Raw genomic sequence first — 19,022 nt, 5'->3', positions numbered from 1 at the left:
CCTTTGTTTTGGAATAATTCTGTGTTCCCCAGCCAGATGTGGACTGCCTATTCCTTCTTTTTGGCAGGAAAATATGGCATCTGCTCCTCTCTTGAGCTGATCGCCTCTAGAACTGGGAACCCTTTCTCTGCCTCTGGCCATACTTTGCCTCTTCAGTCTCCCTTTTCCCTTCGTGTTTCTGCACCGCCTTGGGTGCAGCCTGCCTAAGTGGCTTCTAGACCGTCCTCAGTGTCTTTGCCACCTTTGGCTCCTCCTCCTCCCAGGAGCAGAGAGCATACTCTGGATTTAACACAGCGCACTTCAATTTCTCCACCAGTGTCTCAGGTAAAAATTAACAATGGGGAGCAAACTCACGACTTTTTTTTTTTTAATTTCATTTTTTTGACAGCGCTCACAAGTAGATGGAGAGGCAGAGAGAGAGAGAGAGAGAGAGAAAAGCAGGCTCCCTGCTGAGCAGGGAGCCCCATGCGGGACTCGATCCCAGGACCCTGAGATCATGACCTGAGCCGAAGGCAGCGGCTTAACCCACTGAGCCACCCAGGCGCCCAAACTTACGACTTTTAAAAGCGAATCCAGGTGGAACAGAGTTCGGTATTTAAACTAATTTAAGTTTTTGGTTTAATTAAGGTAGCCCTGTCTTTTAGAGTTATCAGCATTAAATGTGAAACTTTCATTTAACCAAGAATTGAAGGTCAGATAAACTTGTGTTATCTCTGTTGCAATTTTATTTTTTAAAAGATTTTATTTATTTGAGAGAGACCGAGCTCAAGTAGGCAGAGTGGCAAGCAGAGGGAGAGGAAATGCAGGCTCCCGGGTGAGCAAAGAGCCTGATGGGCTGCTGGACTTATTACGTCCCACATGGGCAACTGATCAAGGATGGGGTCCACGTCACCATCCACTCTCTCCTCTCTAAAGTCCTCCGCTCTTCTTTGGGGATAAGCCCAAGGGGTGTAGAGGGAAAGCGGGAACTTTTCATCCCCCAGGTTTCTGAGCGGGAGAGTGGGGCAGGACCCCAGCTCCAACCAAACCTCTACGCGACAACAGTAGGCGGGGCTCACAGAATGGACGCCCATGCGCAGTTTAGGAAGGCCGCAGCGCCTGCCCTCGCCACGGTCTCCCAACCTCTCAAATTTCCCGGGCGCTCCGCCCCCCAACCGCTCGCCCTGTAGTTGCCAAGGCGTCGCGCCGGAAGTGACCTCACGACGGTGGCGTGGAGACGCGGGGCGCTTCCGGCCGCCGCTGTGGGGGTGGGTTGTGGAGAAGACCCTCAGCCTCCGGGTCTTCTCCTGTTTCGGGGTGGACTTGGCGAGGTGTGCGGAGGAGGCGGCGGCCAGACGGCGTGGAGGTGGGAGCGAGGCGGCGACTGGGCTGTGGGTGCTTGCGGGAGGGGGCTTCCGGGGTTGCTAGGCGGGTTTGCTTTTAGGCTTCGGGGTTCCAGGCCTTGTAGACTTTTTTATCAAGGCCGGCGCGAGCTGGGGACCGGGTCCTAGGGTTTGCGTCAGGGGGTATGGTTTGAGGTGGGAGACTGAGGGCAGCAGTTCTAAATGAACCGGGAATCGTATGAATTGTGAGGCATGAGCGGCCTAGGCTCTTGGTTTCGCCTCGTTGATGGCCGCTGCAGTTCGCCCACTGTTTGCTCCCTGCCTCAGTGTCCTTTTGCACAATGGAATAGGGTGGCATGGAAAACCTCGGGTGCCCCAGCCGTGACCGATAGCCTGAGGACGGAGGTGAACTGGGGCCTGAAAGGGAAGGTGGTTGAGAAATTAAGGATACCTGCCAGGGCGCAGCTTCTTGATTATTTTCAGCTGTAGTTTATGTCTGAGCTTCTTCAAGTGTTCTTTGTGTGCTGTTGATTGAATTTCTCAGTAGTTGGCTTGTTGAGCGGTTCAAGTGTTGTGGTGTGCAAGGCGTAGCCCTCGCCTGCTTGGCCAGTTTTCAGTGACTCTCCCAATTCCAGAGCTAGGAGGAGTCCTTAACAACTCTCCTATGGTTACTGATGAGAAATCAGAATGATTTTTGTTCTCTTCCCTAGCCAGTTTAAACAGATTTCAGTCTCCTGTCAAATAGAGGTGTTTCTACCAATTCAGAACATAAATGACTGTCTCTGAGCAGGTTAGTATTTCAACTGGAAACCTCAGGTGGATTCTAGGCTTTTTTTTTTTTTTTTTTTTTTATGATGGCAGATTAGGTGTACCGAGTTCAAAATTCCTGTTGGTTTCTCTGTATGAAATGAAGATGGTTACAAACATAACTTTTTGATTACTAAGAATTTCTTTGGTGGAGCTTCCTTGTGGGGGTAGGGCTGTGGGACTAGCAAAGTGTGATTAAACTTTTTTTGACTGGGACCCACGGTTAGATACATTTACATTATGACTTAATGTGCTCCAAGCATACGCAGAGTACACACACACAGAGCCCAAAAGTTTACCCTTTCTGCGTATGATCCCCTTTGACACTTTCTGTTTCATTAAAAGAAAAAAAGTTGATGGCAACTCACTAAATTGACTATATGTCTGACCGCTAAAGACCCCTAGTTTGAAAAACAATGGACTAGAAAATGTTTAAGATATTTGTAATTCCTGAGATGCTGTAATTAATGCAAAGTGGGAAATGTGTCTTTTTCCTGTCCTTTATAGGCAGAGGAGCAAGGGTACTAGAGTTATAAGTTCCGTCAGAACAACAGGACAGGACATTCAAATTGGTATCTCAAAGGAATGTAGTGATAGTGTGTCAGAATTTTAGCAAGGCATTTGGTAAGTCTTTTATGAGGACTTGGTGGATGAGATAGGGGAAGTTGCTAGAGTGGGGTAAAATTAGATGGAATCCTGGTTTTGAGCATCAGTGTCTGGAGGGGTTTGATTTATGGATACAACTTAGAGTTGGGATTCTGGTGAGTTGAGGCTGCATCACTTTCTTTATATACAGTATGTATTTAAAGCTTTATTTGGAAAGTGTGCTTATTAGATTTGTTGCCTTTATGAAGTGAAGAGAGAAGATATCATCTGGTTAATCTCAAGATTTTTCCAGTGCAGTTTAATGAAATGGAAGGGTCATATACGTGTGAAAAATTTCAGTTGGGTCCAAAAAATGCAGTTATACCAGTTAATGAAGGTAGAGATGTGACTTAGGGGCTCGAGTAGAGTCTCAGTCTTCTAAATCAGTCACATGGTTACAGCTGACGTGCCCTACAGTAGTAGATAACATTAGGCGAATGTAGAATCTAGAAGAAAGGAAGGTTGACCCTAGCACTGGTTGACTCCGTCCTGGAGTATTGGGTGTATGTCTGGGTACTCTACAAAAATAAATTAACTTGGGGGTAGAAGTTAAAAGGATTTGGAATTCGTCAAATTTTCAAAAATAATTTTTGTGTGTGTGTGAAGATAGGATGGAGTTGCTTTGGGATGAATGATTCTTTTTCCCTTGTTACTCGGGTCTTAAAACATTTTTTAGTGTTCAGAACATTAGAAAATCTATGTATCTCTTACACATTAAGTTGGCATTTGAAATTTTTCATCATGAATTTAAGTAGTTTTAATAGTTTAGGATGTAATTTTTGATGTGTAAATATTGGCTTTTAAAAATTAAATACAAAGGGTGCCTTGGTGGCTCAGTTGGTTAAGCGTCTGCCTTTTTTTGCCTTCTTCGACTCAGGTCGTGATCCCAGGGTCCTGGGATGGAGCCCCGTGTTGGGCTCCCAGCTTAGTGGGAAGCCTGCTTCTCCCTTTCCCTCTTCTTCTCCCCCTGCTTGTGCTTGTGCCCTCTTTACCTCTGTCAAGTGAAAAATAAAGTCTCTAGATAAAAAAATAAAAAATACAAAGTTATCTAAATACACAATTTGATATTTTTATTTTATTTTTTAAAGTAGCTCCATACCCAGTGTGGGGCTTGAACTCACAACCTCCAGATCAAGAGCCACATGCTCTACTGACTGAGTCAGCCAGGAGCCCCTTGATGTTTTAAAAATGTACAAATAACTTTTTTTTAAAAAAGATTTTATTTATTTATTTGACAGAGATCACAAGTAGGCAGAGAGGCAGGCAGAGAGGGAGAAAGGAGGAAGCAAGCTCCCTGTTGAGCAGAGAGCCCGATAGCGGGGTTTGGTCCCAGGACCCTGGGATCATGACCTGAGCCAAAGGCAGAGGCTTTAACTCTCTTAGCCACCCAGGCACCCCCAAATAACCTTTTCTATATTAAAAAAAAACTCTTCTAAATGGTGTATTTACTTGAGTTTTGGATATTAAACCAATCTTCTGTTCCTGGAATGAACCCCACTTAGTCATGGTGTATATATTTTTTATATGTTGCTGAATTTAGTTTGCTAAAATTTTGTTAAGGATTTTCATGTCTGTGCTCATGAGGGATGTTGAGGTTTTCTTATGATGTCTTTAGCTTTAGTATCAGAGTGATAGTACCTTCATAACAGTGGTGAAATGTTACTTTCTCTTTTGTTTCCTGAAAGAGTTTATGTAGCATTTTTTATTTTTCTATATGTTTGGTAGAATTTATCAGTGGACTCTTCTTCGGGGCCTGAGCTTTTTTTTTAAGATTTTATTTATTTATTTGACAGAGCACAAGTAAGCAGAGTGGCAAGCAGAGCAAGAGAGAAAAGCAGGCTCTCTGCTGAGCAGGGTGCCCGATGCAGGGCTTCATCCCAGAACCCTGGAATCGTGACCCCTGAGGTGAAGGCAGCCGCTTAACCAGCTGAGTCACCCAGGTGCCCCTTTTAAAAAAGATTTTATTTATTTATTTGACAGACAGGGAACACAAGCAGGGGGAGCAGCAGGCAGAGGGAGAGAGAGAAGCAGGCTCCTTGTGGAGCAGGGGGCCTGATGTGGGGCTCAATCCTAGGACCGTGGGATCACGATCTGAGCCGAAGGTAGATGCTCAACCAACTGAGCCATTCAGGAGCCCCATTAAAAAAAAAAAAAAAAATTAATTGATTAATTTGAGAGAGAGAAAGTAGATGCATAGGGGAAGAGGCCAAGGGAGAGGGAGAGAGAATATCAAGCTGACTCCTCACTGAGCAGAGAGCTGGAAGGGCCCCATCCCTTGACTCTGAGATCATGACTTGAGCTGAAATCAAGAGCCAGAGGCTTAAATGAGCTACCCAGGCAACCCAATTTTTTTTTTTTTTAAGATTTTATTTATTTGGCAGAGTGAACAAGCAGGGGGAGCAGCAGGCAGAGCGGGGAGCCCAATGCGGGGCTCGATCCCAGGCCCCTGGGGTCATGACCTGAGCTGCAGACAGACTCTTAACTGACTGAGCCACCCAGGTACCCCCCGCTTCTTTTTTAAGTTCGTTTGTTATAACCCCTACACCCAGCATGGGTCTTGAGCTCAGGACCTCGAGATCGAGAGTCATATGCTCTACCCACTGACCCAACCAGGCACCCCGCTAATTAAGTTTCTCTGCTTGATACAGGTCCATCCAGATTTTCTATTCTTGAGTCATTTTTGGTAATTTGTATTATTCTGGGGATTTGTCTGTTTCATAGTTTTCCTTTTTCTTTTCTTTTCTTTCTTTCTTTTTTTTTTTTTAAAGATTCATTTATTTTAGAGAGTGTGAGAGTGCAGGAGTGGGAGAGGGAGAGAGAATCTCAAGTGGACTCCACGCTAGCTCACAACCCCAGCCAAAAGGGAGTCCAGGAGTCCAAGGCTCTACCGACTGAGCCATTGAGGCACTCCAAGTGTGGCGGTGTTCTGATTCACCTTAATTGGTAGTGGGGCCTGTTTGGCCCATGGTCTGTAGTTTTCAGACTCATGTCTGAAAACATATTACTTTAGGAGTAATAAATTTATGGCTGTAGTTTTCAGACTCATGTCTGAAAACATACTACTTTAGGAGTAATAAATTTAAGGTTAAAAATATTTTATTGATAATCCAATTGTGTGGGCTGTTTAGGTTTATAAAAGAGTATGGAAATTGATTCCCTTGCTTGCATATCTTCGTGTACCCCTAAAGATGTGTGTGTTTCAGTTGAAGATTGGAACTTCATTTCCAAGATGTAGAGAATTTGTTTTTGTAGTTGCATTTTTGTTGTTTTGTTTGGGTGAGAATGGAAGTGGCCCTCATACTATGATTTTCTAGGGCCTTAACTCAAGTCCCTTATCCAGTCAATATTTCCACTAAAAGGAGACATTTGAAATAAAATTTAATAATAGAATATATTCTATAATATATATGATATAATATATATCATCTCTGTTCTCAGAACACATCCTTAATGTGGAAAAAGTGGTAGTTTAGCATTTGAGCAAATAGTCCATAATACTCTATGACTTCCTGTGTAATATGGCCAGAATAATGGGTACGTTTGTTCCCCACAAAGACAAATACAGAAATGTTTAACTCTTTATTCTTGATAGCCCCCCAAACTGGAAATAACCCAACTGTCTATCAGCAGTAGGATGAGGGGCGCCTGGGTGGCTCAGTGGGTTAAGCCTCTGCCTTTGGCTTGGGTCATGATCTCAGTGTCCTGGGTTTGAGCCCTGCATTGGGTCAGCAGGGAGCCTGCTCCCCCCAGCCCCCTGCCGCCTCCCTCTCTGCCTACTTGTGATCTCTCTCTCAAACAAATAAAATGTTAAAAAACAAAAACAAAAACAACCAACAACAGTAGGATGGGTTTATACATTGAAGTATAGTTACAGAATACTATGTAGCCATGAGAAAGAATGAACTATTGCTACATGCAACAAGGATGAATTTCACAGGTAAATATTGAGCAAAAGAAGCCAAACATTTTATTTCTTTATTTATTAAAAGATTTTATTTATTTATTTGACAGAGATCACAAGTAGGCTGAGAGGCAGGTAGACAGAGAAAGGCAGACACAGGCTCCCCGTTGAGCAGAGAGCCCAATGTAGGGCTCAATCCCAGGACCCTGGGATCGTGACCTGAGCCGAAGGCAGAGGCTTTAACCCACTGAATCATCCAGGTGCCCCTAAGCCAAACATTTAAAAAGAAAACCTTTATGATCCCATTTATGTGAAGTTCAAAAACTGGGATAGAGCCCCGTATCAGGTTCCCTGCTTAGTGGGGAGTCGCTTCTCCTCCACTCCCCCTGCTAGTGTTCCTCCTCTCGTTGTTTCTCTCTCTCTGTCAAATAAATAAATAAAATCTTTTTTTTTTTTTTAAGGATTTAATTTATTTGGCAGAGAGAGACACAGCAAGAGAGGGAACACAAGCAGGGGGGAGAGGGAGGAGTAGGCTTCCCGCCGAGCAGGGAGCTGATTGTGGGACTTGATCCCAGGACCGTGGGATCATGACCTGAACCTAAGGAAAAAGCTTAACGGCTGAGCCATCCAGGCACCCCCAAATAAATAAAAAATTTTTAAAAAAATTGTCTCTTGATTTAGGTGGTAGTTATATGGGTGAATTAGTATGCAGTAATTCATTCATCTATACGCTTATAATATGTAGACTTTATAGTATACCTTGATGGAAAGGTAGAATGTGAAAGGCATCAAAGGCTGGTCTCCTTGTGGCTCCTAAATCTCCTGCTTCAGCTGTCACTCTTCTTTTAACATAAAGGTGTTAGCCCTATAATTAATGAAGGCTCTTTCCTTAATGAAGGCTCTTTCCTTAGTGTGTTCATCTGATTAGGAACCCAGATGGTGACACTTGTTTTAGATTCACAGTTTTCAGTTAATAGAGGATCTTTCTTTCTTTCTTCTTTTTTTTTTAGATTTTGTTTATTTATTTGACAGAGATCACAAGTAGGCAAAGAAGCAGGCAGAGAGAGGGGAGGAAGCAGGCTACCTGCTGAGCAGAGAGCCCAATGAGGGGCTCCATCCCAGGACCCTGGGATCATGACCTGAGCTGAAGGCCGAAGCTTTAACCCACTGAGCCACCCAGGCACTTAATAGAGGAATTTTCTTTATAGAATAAACCTTTTTGATGAGTTTTGAATAATGCATTAATGTTGTATTTTACATAGAGGGAAGTTTGTTACAGGTTGAGTACTTTTTTTTTTTTTTTAACAGATTTTATTTATTTATTTGACAGAGATCACAAGTAGGCAGAGAGAGGAAGGTAAGCAGGCTCCCCGCTGAGCAGAGTGCCCAATGCAGGGCTGGTCCTAGGACCCTGGGATCATGACCTGAGCCTGAGCTGAAGGCTGAGGCTTTAACCCACTCAGCCACCCAGGTGCCCTGAGTAGATACTTTTTTAAAAGTTTCTATTGTAGAACTGGCAATCCACATGTTGAAACTATTAAAAAGTCTGCTCAATTATTAACAGTATAAACCTGGATGTACAACATCAGTGTCTTTTTTTAAAGATTTTATTTACTTATTTGACAGACAGAGATCACAAGTAGGCAGAGAGGCAGCCAGAGAGAGAGAGAGGGAAGCAGGCTCCCTGCTCAGCAGAGAGCCCGATGTGGGACTCGATTCCAGTACCCCAAGACCATGACCCGAGACGAAGGCAGAGGCACAACCCACTGAGCCACCCAGGCACCCAACATCAGTGTCTTTTTAAATTCTAGTTGACATACAATTTTATATTTGTTTCAGGTGTACAGCACCATGATTTGATAATTCTGTACATCACACTATGCACACCATGATAAGTATATGTACCATCTGTCACTGTACATTGTTACAATATTACTATGATTATCCTTGCTTTAAGATTTTATTTATTTGACAGAAAGAGGGAGAAGTAGGCCCCTGTTGAGCAGGGATCCTGATGTGGGGCTCAATCCCAGAACCCTGGTACCCTGACCTGAGCCAAAGGCAAACACTTAACTACTGAGCCACCCAGGCGTCCCCATTGTTACAATATTATTGACTATATTTCCTGTGCTATACTTTTCATCCGTTACTTACTTTTTTTTTTTTTTTTTTTTTTTTTTTTAAAGATTTTATTTATTTATTTGTGAGAGAGAGAGAGTGAGAGCGAGCACAGGCAGACAGAGTGGAAGGCAGAGTCAGAGGGAGAAGCAGGCTCCCTGCGGAGCAAGGAGCCCGATATGGGACTCGATCCCAGGACGCTGGGATCATGACCTGAGCCGAAGGCAGCTGCTTAACCAACTGAGCCACCCAGGCGTCCCCATTACTTACTTTTTAAGTGGAATTTTGTACCTCTTAATCACCTTCATTTATTTTGCCTATCCCAACTCCTGCTCCGCTGGCAGCCAACAGTTCTCTGATTCTTTTTCTGTTTGTTATTTGTTTCGTTTTTTAAGATTCTACATGCAAGTGAAGTCATATAATACTTGTCTTTATCAGACTTACTTCATTTAGCAGAATAGCCTCTTGTCACAAATGGCAAGTTCACATGCATTTTGACAGCTGAATAATATTCCAGGGTTTGTAGTGTACATTGCATCTTCTATCTTCATCTCTCAGTGTGCACTTAGGTTCATTTCCATTTTTTTTTAAAGATTTTATTTATTTATTTGACAGAGAGAGATCACAAGTAGGCAGAGAGGCAGGCAGAGAGGAGGAAGCAGGCTCCCCGCTGAGCAGAGAGCCCGATGGGGAACTCAATCCCAGGACCCTGAGATTATGACCTGAGCAGCGGCTCAGCGGCTTAACCCACTGAGCCACCCAGGTGCCCAGTTCATTTCCATTTCTTGGTATTGTAAATAATGCTGCAACGAATATAGGGGTCCATGTGTCTTTCCTTTTTTTAAGTATTTTATTTATTTATTTGGCAGACAATGAGAAAGGGAAGACAAGCAGGGGGAGAGGGAGAAGCAGGCTTCCTAATGAACAGGGAGCCTGTAGTGGGGCTGGATCCCAGAACCCTGGGATCATGACCTGAGCAGAAGGCAGATGCTTAACAACTGAGCCACCCAGGTACCGCCCCCCCCCCTTTTTTTTTAAGATTTTATTTATGTATTTGGAGAGAGAGCATGAGCAGGGGAGGGTCAGAGGGAGAAGTATGCTTCCTACTGAGCAGGGATCCTGATGTGGGGCTTGATTCTAGGACCTTGGGACTATGACTTGCGCCCGAGACAGATGCTTAACTGACTGAGACACTCAGGTGCCCTGCGTATATCTTTTCAAGTTAATGTTTTCATTTCTTTGGGTAAGTATCTTGTAGTGGAGTTATTGGATTGTATAGTATTTATTTTTTTATCTTTTAATATTTTATTTTTGCATGTGCACATGTGTGCGTGTGAAAAGAACAAATGTGTGTGCACATGAGCATTGGAGAGGGGCAGAGGGATAAGCAGACTCCCCGCTGAGCAGGGAGACTCCATGCTAGGACGCCAGCAGTTGCTTAACCAACTGAGTCACCCAGGTACCCCCTGATTGTCGTTTTGATTTGTATTTCCCTGTATTTTGATTAGTGATGTCTCATGTGTTGGCCATCTGCGTCTTCTTTGGAAAAATGTCTGTTCAGGCCCTTTGGCCATCTTGAATCAGATTATTTGTATTTGTTGTGTAAGTTTTTTATAAATTTTGGATATTAAACCTTTATTGGATATATCATGTGCAATCATATTTTCCCAGTAGTAAGTTGCCTTTTTCTTTTGTTGGTTTCCTTTCCTGTGCAGAAGCTTTTTATTTTGGTTCAACATAAGTGCCTTTTTTTTTTTTTTTTTTTTTTTTAAGAGAGAGAGAGAAAGCACACACACATGCAGGGAGAGGCAGAGGGAGAGGGACAAGCACACTCCTTGCTGAGCGTGGAAGATGTCACAGGGCTCGATCCCAGGACTCCCAAGATCGTTACCGAGCCAAAATCACGCTTAACCAGTTGAGCTACCTAGGCACCCTTTATCATTAGTCTTGAAGATACATGTTGAATGAGAAAGAAGTAAAAGTCTTTTTCACATCTGATTAATTTCTGGTATTCAAAAAAATTCTTGTTATTATGGCTTTCTTCATCTATCTAATAAAGGCATCAGAGTAGGATTGTGATGGAGTATAAGTGATAGGAAGTGAAATTCATACTTTTGTGATATTAAGTAGACAAAGTCTTGTGAGGATATTGGAAATAAGCCTAAAGTGTATTTTTTGCCTTTTACCATTATCAGTGTTGTGGAAATTGTGCTGTATTGGAAATTGACCTGATTTCTTAATTTCTTATATTGTTAATTGTAGCAGCTGAGTTATGGGTATGTGGGGCTCATTATGCTATGCTGTCTACATTTGTATATGTTTGAAATTTTTCATAAAATGTAAAAAAGAGTCTTATGATTGAGTCTGCTAATGCATTATTTTCTGTTCTGTCAGTGTAGTTTTCTGATACTGCTTAGTTGGATCACTGGAAAACAACCTGAGTTTTCTCTTTAGGTTTTTGTGTTTCTGATGGGTCATACTCTCCCCCCGACAAGAGTGTTTTTTTAATTTTTCCTTCATTAGACTCTATATTTTATGTAGGTATGTTTCTTCTTTTTTTATTGTTTATTTTTTTTTGAGAGAGAGCAAGTGAGCAGGACCAAGGGTGGGTGTGTAGAGACACCACACTGAGCGCAGAGCCCCCGAGTGGGGCTCAGTCTCACTACCACAAGATCATGTCCTGAGCCCAAACCCAGAATCAGGAGCTTAACTGACTCACTCAGGCGCCCCTTATGTAGGTATATTTCTGAAATTGGTATTTGAAACCAGCTCGAAATGCTATTTTTTATTTTTCATGGAGAACACTAAGCAATATTTCATTTTGTACTTAATACTGTATATTTATATTCATGTGCTATCTCCTGACTTCCTTCTGTGTATAGGGCAGTGTTAGATTCCATATCTTATATAGGATTTTGCATAAAGGGTATTATGATTTTAGAACCATTTCCAAGAAGGGCCACAACATTTAGATATAAATAGATACTCTAGATTTTCAGCGATTAACTTCTGTCAGATTTATTATGTGTAATTAAGTCATTGATTAGATAAATATTTTGAGCTTTTTCTCATTGTAAGCACTCTGTTGGCTGAACAAGACAAGGTTTCTTGCCCTCATGAAGCTTACATTTTAGTGGGGTGATAGAACATAAACCAAAAAGATAATTTATTTAGTGATGAATTTTGAGATCATAACCGAAGGTGAGGTGTTGAAGAGCGATGGGGAGTAGTGACATTAGATTAGGGTAGCCAGGGAAGGCCTCTTTGGGGGATGGTGACATTTTAGATACCATATAGACAAGATAGAACTAGCTTTTCATAGAGTTTTGTTGTAGTGTCTTTTATTCCTTTTTGTTGTTGAGTAGCATTCTGTTGTATAATACCATGACTTGTTTATCTCTTCTCCTTGTTCCCAGTTTTCCTGCTCTATGAATAAAGCTGCTGCGTACATTTGTGTACAAGTTCTTTTGTGAATATGTTTTTGTTTTTCTTAGGTAAATCCTGGGGATGAAATTTTGGGTCATAAGCATGTGTTCAATATTAAAAGAAACCGCTAAACTCTTTTCCAGAGTTGTATCATTTTACATGGTCAGCAGTGTAAGGGGGGGTTCCGGTTGCTCCACGTCATCTCCCATTTGGTGTAACCTACCAGCCCTTTTTAATTTTAAGCCATTGTAGTGGGTGTAAATGGTATCTTACAGTGTTTTTTTTGCCAATTTAATGGTTTTTTATTGTTGTAAAATACATATAAAAGTTACCATTTTGGGGGCACCTGGGTGGCTCAGTGGGTTAAGCCTCTGCTTTCAGCTCAGGTCATGATCTCAGGGTCCTGGGATCGAGCCTCTGCTCAGCAGGGAGCCTGCTTCTCCCTCTGTCTCTGCTTGCCTCTCTGCCTACTTGTGATCTCTGTCTGTTAAATAAATAAATAAATACATCTTTAAAAAAAAAAGTTAACCATTTTTAAGTGTATAGTTCATGGCATTGAGTACACTAAAGTTGTTGTGCGACCATCACCACCACCCATCTCTAGAGCTTTTTCATGCTCTCCCAAACTGAAATTCTGTACCCATTAAACAATAATTTACCATTCCCTGTTCCCGCAGCTGTGGCAGCCACCTTCTACTCTCCGTCTCTGATTGAATAGTCTCTTGTGATAAGTAGTCTCTTGACTACTCTAGGGACCTCATGCAAGTGGAATCATACACGATTTGTATTTTCGTGTCTGACTTCTTTAACTTCTCATAATATCAGGATTCATCTGTGCTGTAACATATGGTCAGAACTCCTTTTTAAGACTGAATGATATTCCACTGTATGTATTTACCACATTTTGTTTTTCCATTCAACCATCGTGGACATTGGAGTTGTTGCATTGTGTTTTAGTTTTCATTGCCCTGATAATTAATGATGTTGAGCAGCCCTCCCTGTGTTTATTGGTCATTCAGATAACCTCTTTTGCTCATTTTATTTTATTTTTTTTAATTTTTAAAAAGATTTTATTTATTTGACACACAGAGAGCGGTCATGAGTAGGCAGAGATGCACGCAGTGGGGGAGGGGGAAGCAGGCTCCCTGCTAAGTAGAGAGCCCAATGCGGGGCTCCATCCGAGGACCCTGAGAGCCAAAGGCAGAGGCTTAACCCACTAAGCCACCCAGGCGCCCTGGATATAAGTCCTTGATCAGATGTATCGATTGTGAATGTTTTCTTCTTGACTTGCTCAACCCATTTTTTTCCCCCTCTTGCTTTGGGGTGATAGAGAAGAGGGCAGAAGTTTCTTTTTGCTTCTTGAAGTACTTCACTTGGCTGCCTGGGAGGTTGTCTCTATTGAGGTAATTTTGGGATGTGGCTTGGTAATGTGGAATACCTTCCTAAATATTTTATTACATTACTGTTATTTTGTTATTTATTTATTATTTATTTACTTACTTTTTAGTCAGGGGAGAGGTTCTCGCAGTGGGGGGCTCAGTCTCACAACACTGAGATCATGACCAGAGCTGAAATCAAGGGATGCTTAACTGACTGAGTCACCCAGGTGTCCCCTTGATGAGTAAACCTCTAGATTTTGATAAAATCAAATTCATCGGATTTTTTTCTTTTATGATTAGTACTTATTTGTGTTTTCTCTAAGAAAGCTCTCTCCTCTAAGGCCACTGAGATACTCCAATTTTTGTTTTTGTAGTAGCTTTAGTTTTATCTTTTATGTTTAGTTTGTTTCAAATTGATTTTTTGTATCTGGTGTGGGATAGGAATAGGAGGTTATTTTTCCTCATATGTTCAGTTCTAGCACCATTTTATTTTTAAGATTTTTATTTTTTTTGACAGGGAGACCCAGGGAACAGCGAGAGAGGGAATGCAAGTAGGGGGAATGAGAGAGGGGGAAGCAGGCTTCCCTGCTGAGTAAAGATCCCAATGCTGGGCTTGATCCCAGGACCCTGGGATCATGACCTGAGCCAAAGGCAGCCGTATCACCACTGAGCCACCCTTCTCGCACCATTGGTTGAAAAATACTTAGATTTCTTTATTGATTTATCTTGGTGCTTTGATCAGTAGTCCGTGTGGGTCTGTGTCTGGATACTCTTCTGGTCCATGGATCTATTCGCTTATCCTTGCACCAACACCATATTGATTTCTTTCCTTTTTAAGATTTTATTTGTTGGGGCGTGGGTCAGGGAGAGGGACAAGCAGACTGTATTGAGCACGGAGCCCAACTTGGGGCTCAACCTCTTGACACAGAGATCCTGACCTCAGCTAAAACCAAGAGTTAGCTGCCCAGCTTACTGAGTCACCCAGGTGCCCCAACACCTCAGTGGTTTCTCTAGCTTTATAGTATATCTTGAAATAAGGTGGTATAAAACATCTTCGCCTTGTTTTATATTTTCGTGATTATTTTGGCTAGTCTAAGTATTTTGCATTTCCATATACAGTTTATTTTATTTTTTAAAAGATTTTATTTATTCATTTGGCAGAGACACAGCAAGAGAGGGAACACAAGCAGGGGTAGTGGGAGAGGGAGAAGCAAGCTTCCCCCCCAAGCAGGAGCCTGATGTGGGGCTCGATCCCAGAACCCTGGGATCATGACCTGAGTCGAAGGCAGAGGCTTAACCCACTGAACCACCCAGGTGCCCCTCCAGCTGGGATTTTTATTGATATCTGTGTTTGATCCCTAGATCAGTTTGGGGAGAATTGACATTATCTCTTCATTTATTTACGTCTTTTAATTTTTCTCAGGGGTCTTTTGTAGTTTTCATTATAGCATTCTGCACATTCTTCATTAGATTTATTCCTAAGTACTTGATGTTTTTAAATACTATTATAAATGATATATTAAAATTTCATTTTCAGGGCATCTCCATGGCTCAGTTGGTTGGCTTTCTGCCTTCAGCTTCTGTCATGGTCTCTGGGTCCTGGGTTTGAATGTTGCATAGGACTGCCTGCTCGGGATCATGACCTTGGTCAAAGGCAACATTGCACTGGGTAGAACATACAGTACAGTGTTGAATAGAAGTGGAAATGGTGAAAGTGGACATCCTTGCCTTGTCTTAGTCTTGTGGAGTAAAGAAGTCATTATTTCACCATTAATATGATGTTAGCTGGAATTGTTTTGTAGATGCCACTACCCTCCCCTGTTTGGTATCACAAGTGGATGTTGAATTTTGTCAGATTATCTTTCTGCATTGTGTGTGTGTGTGTGTGTGTTTTTAAAAGAAACATTTTTTTTTTAAGATTTTATTTATTCACTTGACAGGCTGAGATCACAAGCAGGCAGAGAGGCAGGCAGAGAGAGAGGAAGTTCCCTTCCTCCCGCCAAGCAGAGAGCCTGATGTGGGGCTCTATCCCAGGACCCTGAGACTGTGACCTGAGCCGAAGGCAGAGGCTCCAACCTACTGAGCCACCCAGGAGCCCCTGTTTTTTGTTTCTTGTTTTTTGTTTTTAGATTTTATTTGAGCGAGATGGAGAGTGAGAGAGCATAAGAAGAGGGAGTAGCAGAGGGAGAGGGAGAAGCATACTCCTCACTGAGCAGGGAGCCTGATGCGGGGCTCTATCCCAGGACCCTGGGATCATGACCTGGACAAGGCAGATGCTTAACCGACTGAGCCACTCAGGCGCCCCTATTTATTTATTTATTAATTTAAGATTTTATTTTTAAGTAATCTCCGCACCTAATGTGGGGCTTGAACTCAAAACCCTGAGATTGAGAGTTGCATGCTCTACTCACCGAGCCAGCCAGGCACCCGTATGTTTCCGCATTTATTGATTTTATACATGATTTCCTCATTTATTTTGTTAACGTGGTAGAAGACATAAATTTTATTTATTTATTTATTTGACAGAGACACAGTGAGAGAGGGAACACAAGCAGGGGGAGTGAGAGAGGGAGAAGAAGTAGGCTTCCTGCTAAGCAGGGAGTCCAGTGCAGTGCTCAGTCCCAGCACCCTGGGGTCGTAACCTGAGCCAAAGGCGACGCTTAGCTACCAAGCCACCCAGGCACCTGGCATGGATTTTTTTGGTTAAACTTTTTATTTGAGATACTTTTAGATTTGTATGCACTTGTAAGGAATAATACAGAAAGATTCCATATACCCATCCTAGTTTTTCTCATTGATAACATCTTCAAAAACTGTAATACAGTGTCACTACTAAGATGCTGACATTGATGTGGTCCAGATACAGAATATTCCCATTACTATAAGGATCCCTGGTGTTGTCCCTTTCATAGCCATCCTCATTTCCCTCCTGCCTCACACCCTTCCTAAACCCTGGGAACCACTCATCTCCATGTCTGTAGTTTGTAGTTTTAAGAATGTTAACATAGATTGAATCCTGCGGAATGTAACTTTTTTACTTTTTTTCCATGGTATGGAGGTACCAGTTTGTTTAACCATTCACCCTCTGAAGGTCATCTGGGTTTCTCGTTTGGGGCTATTTTTGTGAACTTGACTTCCTTTCTCTGGGATAAATGACCAGTAGTGCAGTTGCTTAGTCATGTAATGGTTGCACGTTCATGATTTTTGTTTTGTTTTGAGATGGCTGAATTGTTTACCAAAATGGCCACATCATTTTATAGTCTCATCAGCAATGTATGAGGAATCCAGTTTTTCCGCTTTGTTTCCAGGACTTGGTGGTGTCACTGTTTGTTTATTTTAGCTATTCTGGTGCGTGTGTAGTGATCTTCACGGGAGGAGTTTTAATTTGCCTTTCCCTAATGGTTAATGATGTTGAACATTTTTTCATGTGCTTGCTTGGTGTCTGTTTGTTTTCTAGGTTGAAATGTCTTCTTGTGTTTTTTGACCTTTTTAAAAATTGGATTGTTTGGGTTTTTTTAACTACTGGGTTTTGAGAGTTCTTTATACTAGATATTCTTTGTCTTTTTCAGATATGTGGTTTGCAAATATTTTTTCTCAGCCTGTAGTTTTTGTTTTTATCTTCCTACCAGGGTTTTTACAGAACAAAAAAGTTTTTAGTTTACAAGAATTCCAGTGTACCAGTTTGTGTTTTTATTGATTATGCTTTTGGTATCTTAAGAATCTTTTGCCTCATCCTAGATCTTGAAGGTTTCTCTTATGTTTTCCGTAAAAGTTTTATTGGTTGACATACTACATTTAAGTCTATAATCATTTTTAGTAAATGTGTAAATTATGACACTTAAGTCAAAGTTTATTTTTACTGATGAATATCCATTTGCTCCAACACCATTTGTAAATGCTGTGTCATCTTTGTTGAATTACTTTTGCACTTTGTCAGAGTCAGTTCAGGGTTTATTTTGTGTGGGTCTATTTCTGGGTTTTCTCTTCTATTCCATTGATTTATATATCTGTCCTCCTACCTGTACCGTGTAGTCTTGATTACTATAGCTATATAATAAGTCTTGAAATTGAATAGACTGATTCCTCCCATTTTCTTGTCAGAATTGATTTAGCTATAAAATAGTTGCATAGTTTGTATGATTTGATGTCTAGGTAAATTTTATCTTTACTATTTATTCTTTAAAGCATTTATAAAATTCAGTGTTATTTTTATTCACTAATATGCATGCTTCTACTAAAAAAAGTAAAACAAATTTTTTTCAGTTCCAGTATAGTTAACATACAGGGTTATACTAGTTTGAGGTATACAATACAACATAGTGATTCATCAATTCTATGCATAGAGCTCATCAAGATGAGTGTACTATTGATCCCTTCACCTATGTCACCCATCTCCCACGCACTTCCTATTTGGCAACCGTCTGTTTGTTCTCTATAGTTAAGAGTCTATTTTTGATCTGATCTCCCCCCCCCCCCACTCTGCTTTCCTTGTTTGTTTTGTTTTTTAAATTGCATATATGATCAAAATCATATGGTAATTGTCTTTCTCTGACTGGCTTATTATTTTTTTTTTAAGATTTTATTTATTTATTAGCAAGAGAGAGCAATGGGGTGTGGAGGGCAGAGCGAGAGGGACAAGCAGACTCCCTGCTGAACAAGGAGCCAGACAGGGGCCTCAGTGTCAGAACTTTGGGATCGTGACCTGAGCTGAAGGCAGACACTTAAACAGCTAAGCCACCCAGGTGCCCCATGACTGGTTTATTTTGTTTAGCATTATACATTATAGCTCCATCCATGTTGTTGCAAATGGCATGATTTCAGTTTTTTTTGTGTGTGGCCAAGTAATATTCTGTGTGTGTGTGTATGTGTGTGTGTGTGTGTGTGTGTGTGTGTGTAACCCATACCTACTCTTTGAGTAGTGCAGTTACTGTATCATAGATAGGTTAGTTCTGTTTTTAATTTTTTGACGAACCTCTGTGCTGTTTTCCACAGTGGCTGCACCAGTTTGCATTCCTGTCAAAAGTTTTATTTTATTTTATTTATTTATCTATTTATTTATTTAAAGATTTTATTTATTTAACAGAGAGAAAGTGCACAGCAGGAGAAGCAGTAGGCAGAGGGAGAGGGAGAAGCAAGCTTGTCTAATAGGGGGGCCCATGCAGGGCTCGATCCCAGGACGCCAGGATCATGACCTGAGCCGAAGGCAGACGCTTAATGACTTAGCCACCCAGATGCCCCAAAGGTTTTATTTTTTATACTTTACTACTTCAGTTAAGGATGTGACAGAATATGCAGTATTTTTTCTTTCTTTCTTTCTTTCTTTCTTTCTTTTTTTTTTCTCTTTTTATAAGATTTATGTGTTAGGGCACCTGGGTCACTCAGTCATTTAAGCATCTTCCTTTGGCTCAAGTCATAATGATCCCA

At 41.5% G+C, this 19,022-nt stretch overlaps 1 protein-coding gene across 3 annotated transcripts in view; it reads left to right on the top strand.

The window, feature by feature from the left end:
* Positions 1-1,187: 1,187 nt before the first annotated feature.
* The window catches only part of EDC3 (enhancer of mRNA decapping 3), a 61,355-nt gene continuing 43,520 nt past the window's right edge, over positions 1,188-19,022 (top strand). The window contains exons 1-2 of one of the 3 annotated variants that reach the window (XM_082735866.1): positions 1,194-1,345; positions 16,818-16,946. Coding sequence is in view for 1 of the 3 variants with exons in the window: in XM_082735867.1 (XP_082591993.1) it covers positions 10,019-10,036 (18 nt within the window). In the remaining 2 variants the exon portion in view is untranslated. Of the gene's footprint in view, positions 1,346-9,934; positions 10,037-16,817; positions 16,947-19,022 lie in introns of those variants that run through there. The other 2 variants (XM_082735865.1, XM_082735867.1) reach the window with 2 other exon arrangements.

Source organism: Mustela nivalis (genome assembly GCF_964662115.1).
Source record: "Mustela nivalis genome assembly, chromosome: 6".
Classification (NCBI taxonomy): domain Eukaryota; kingdom Metazoa; phylum Chordata; class Mammalia; order Carnivora; family Mustelidae; genus Mustela; species Mustela nivalis.
This window is presented reverse-complemented; position numbering and strand designations above follow the sequence as displayed.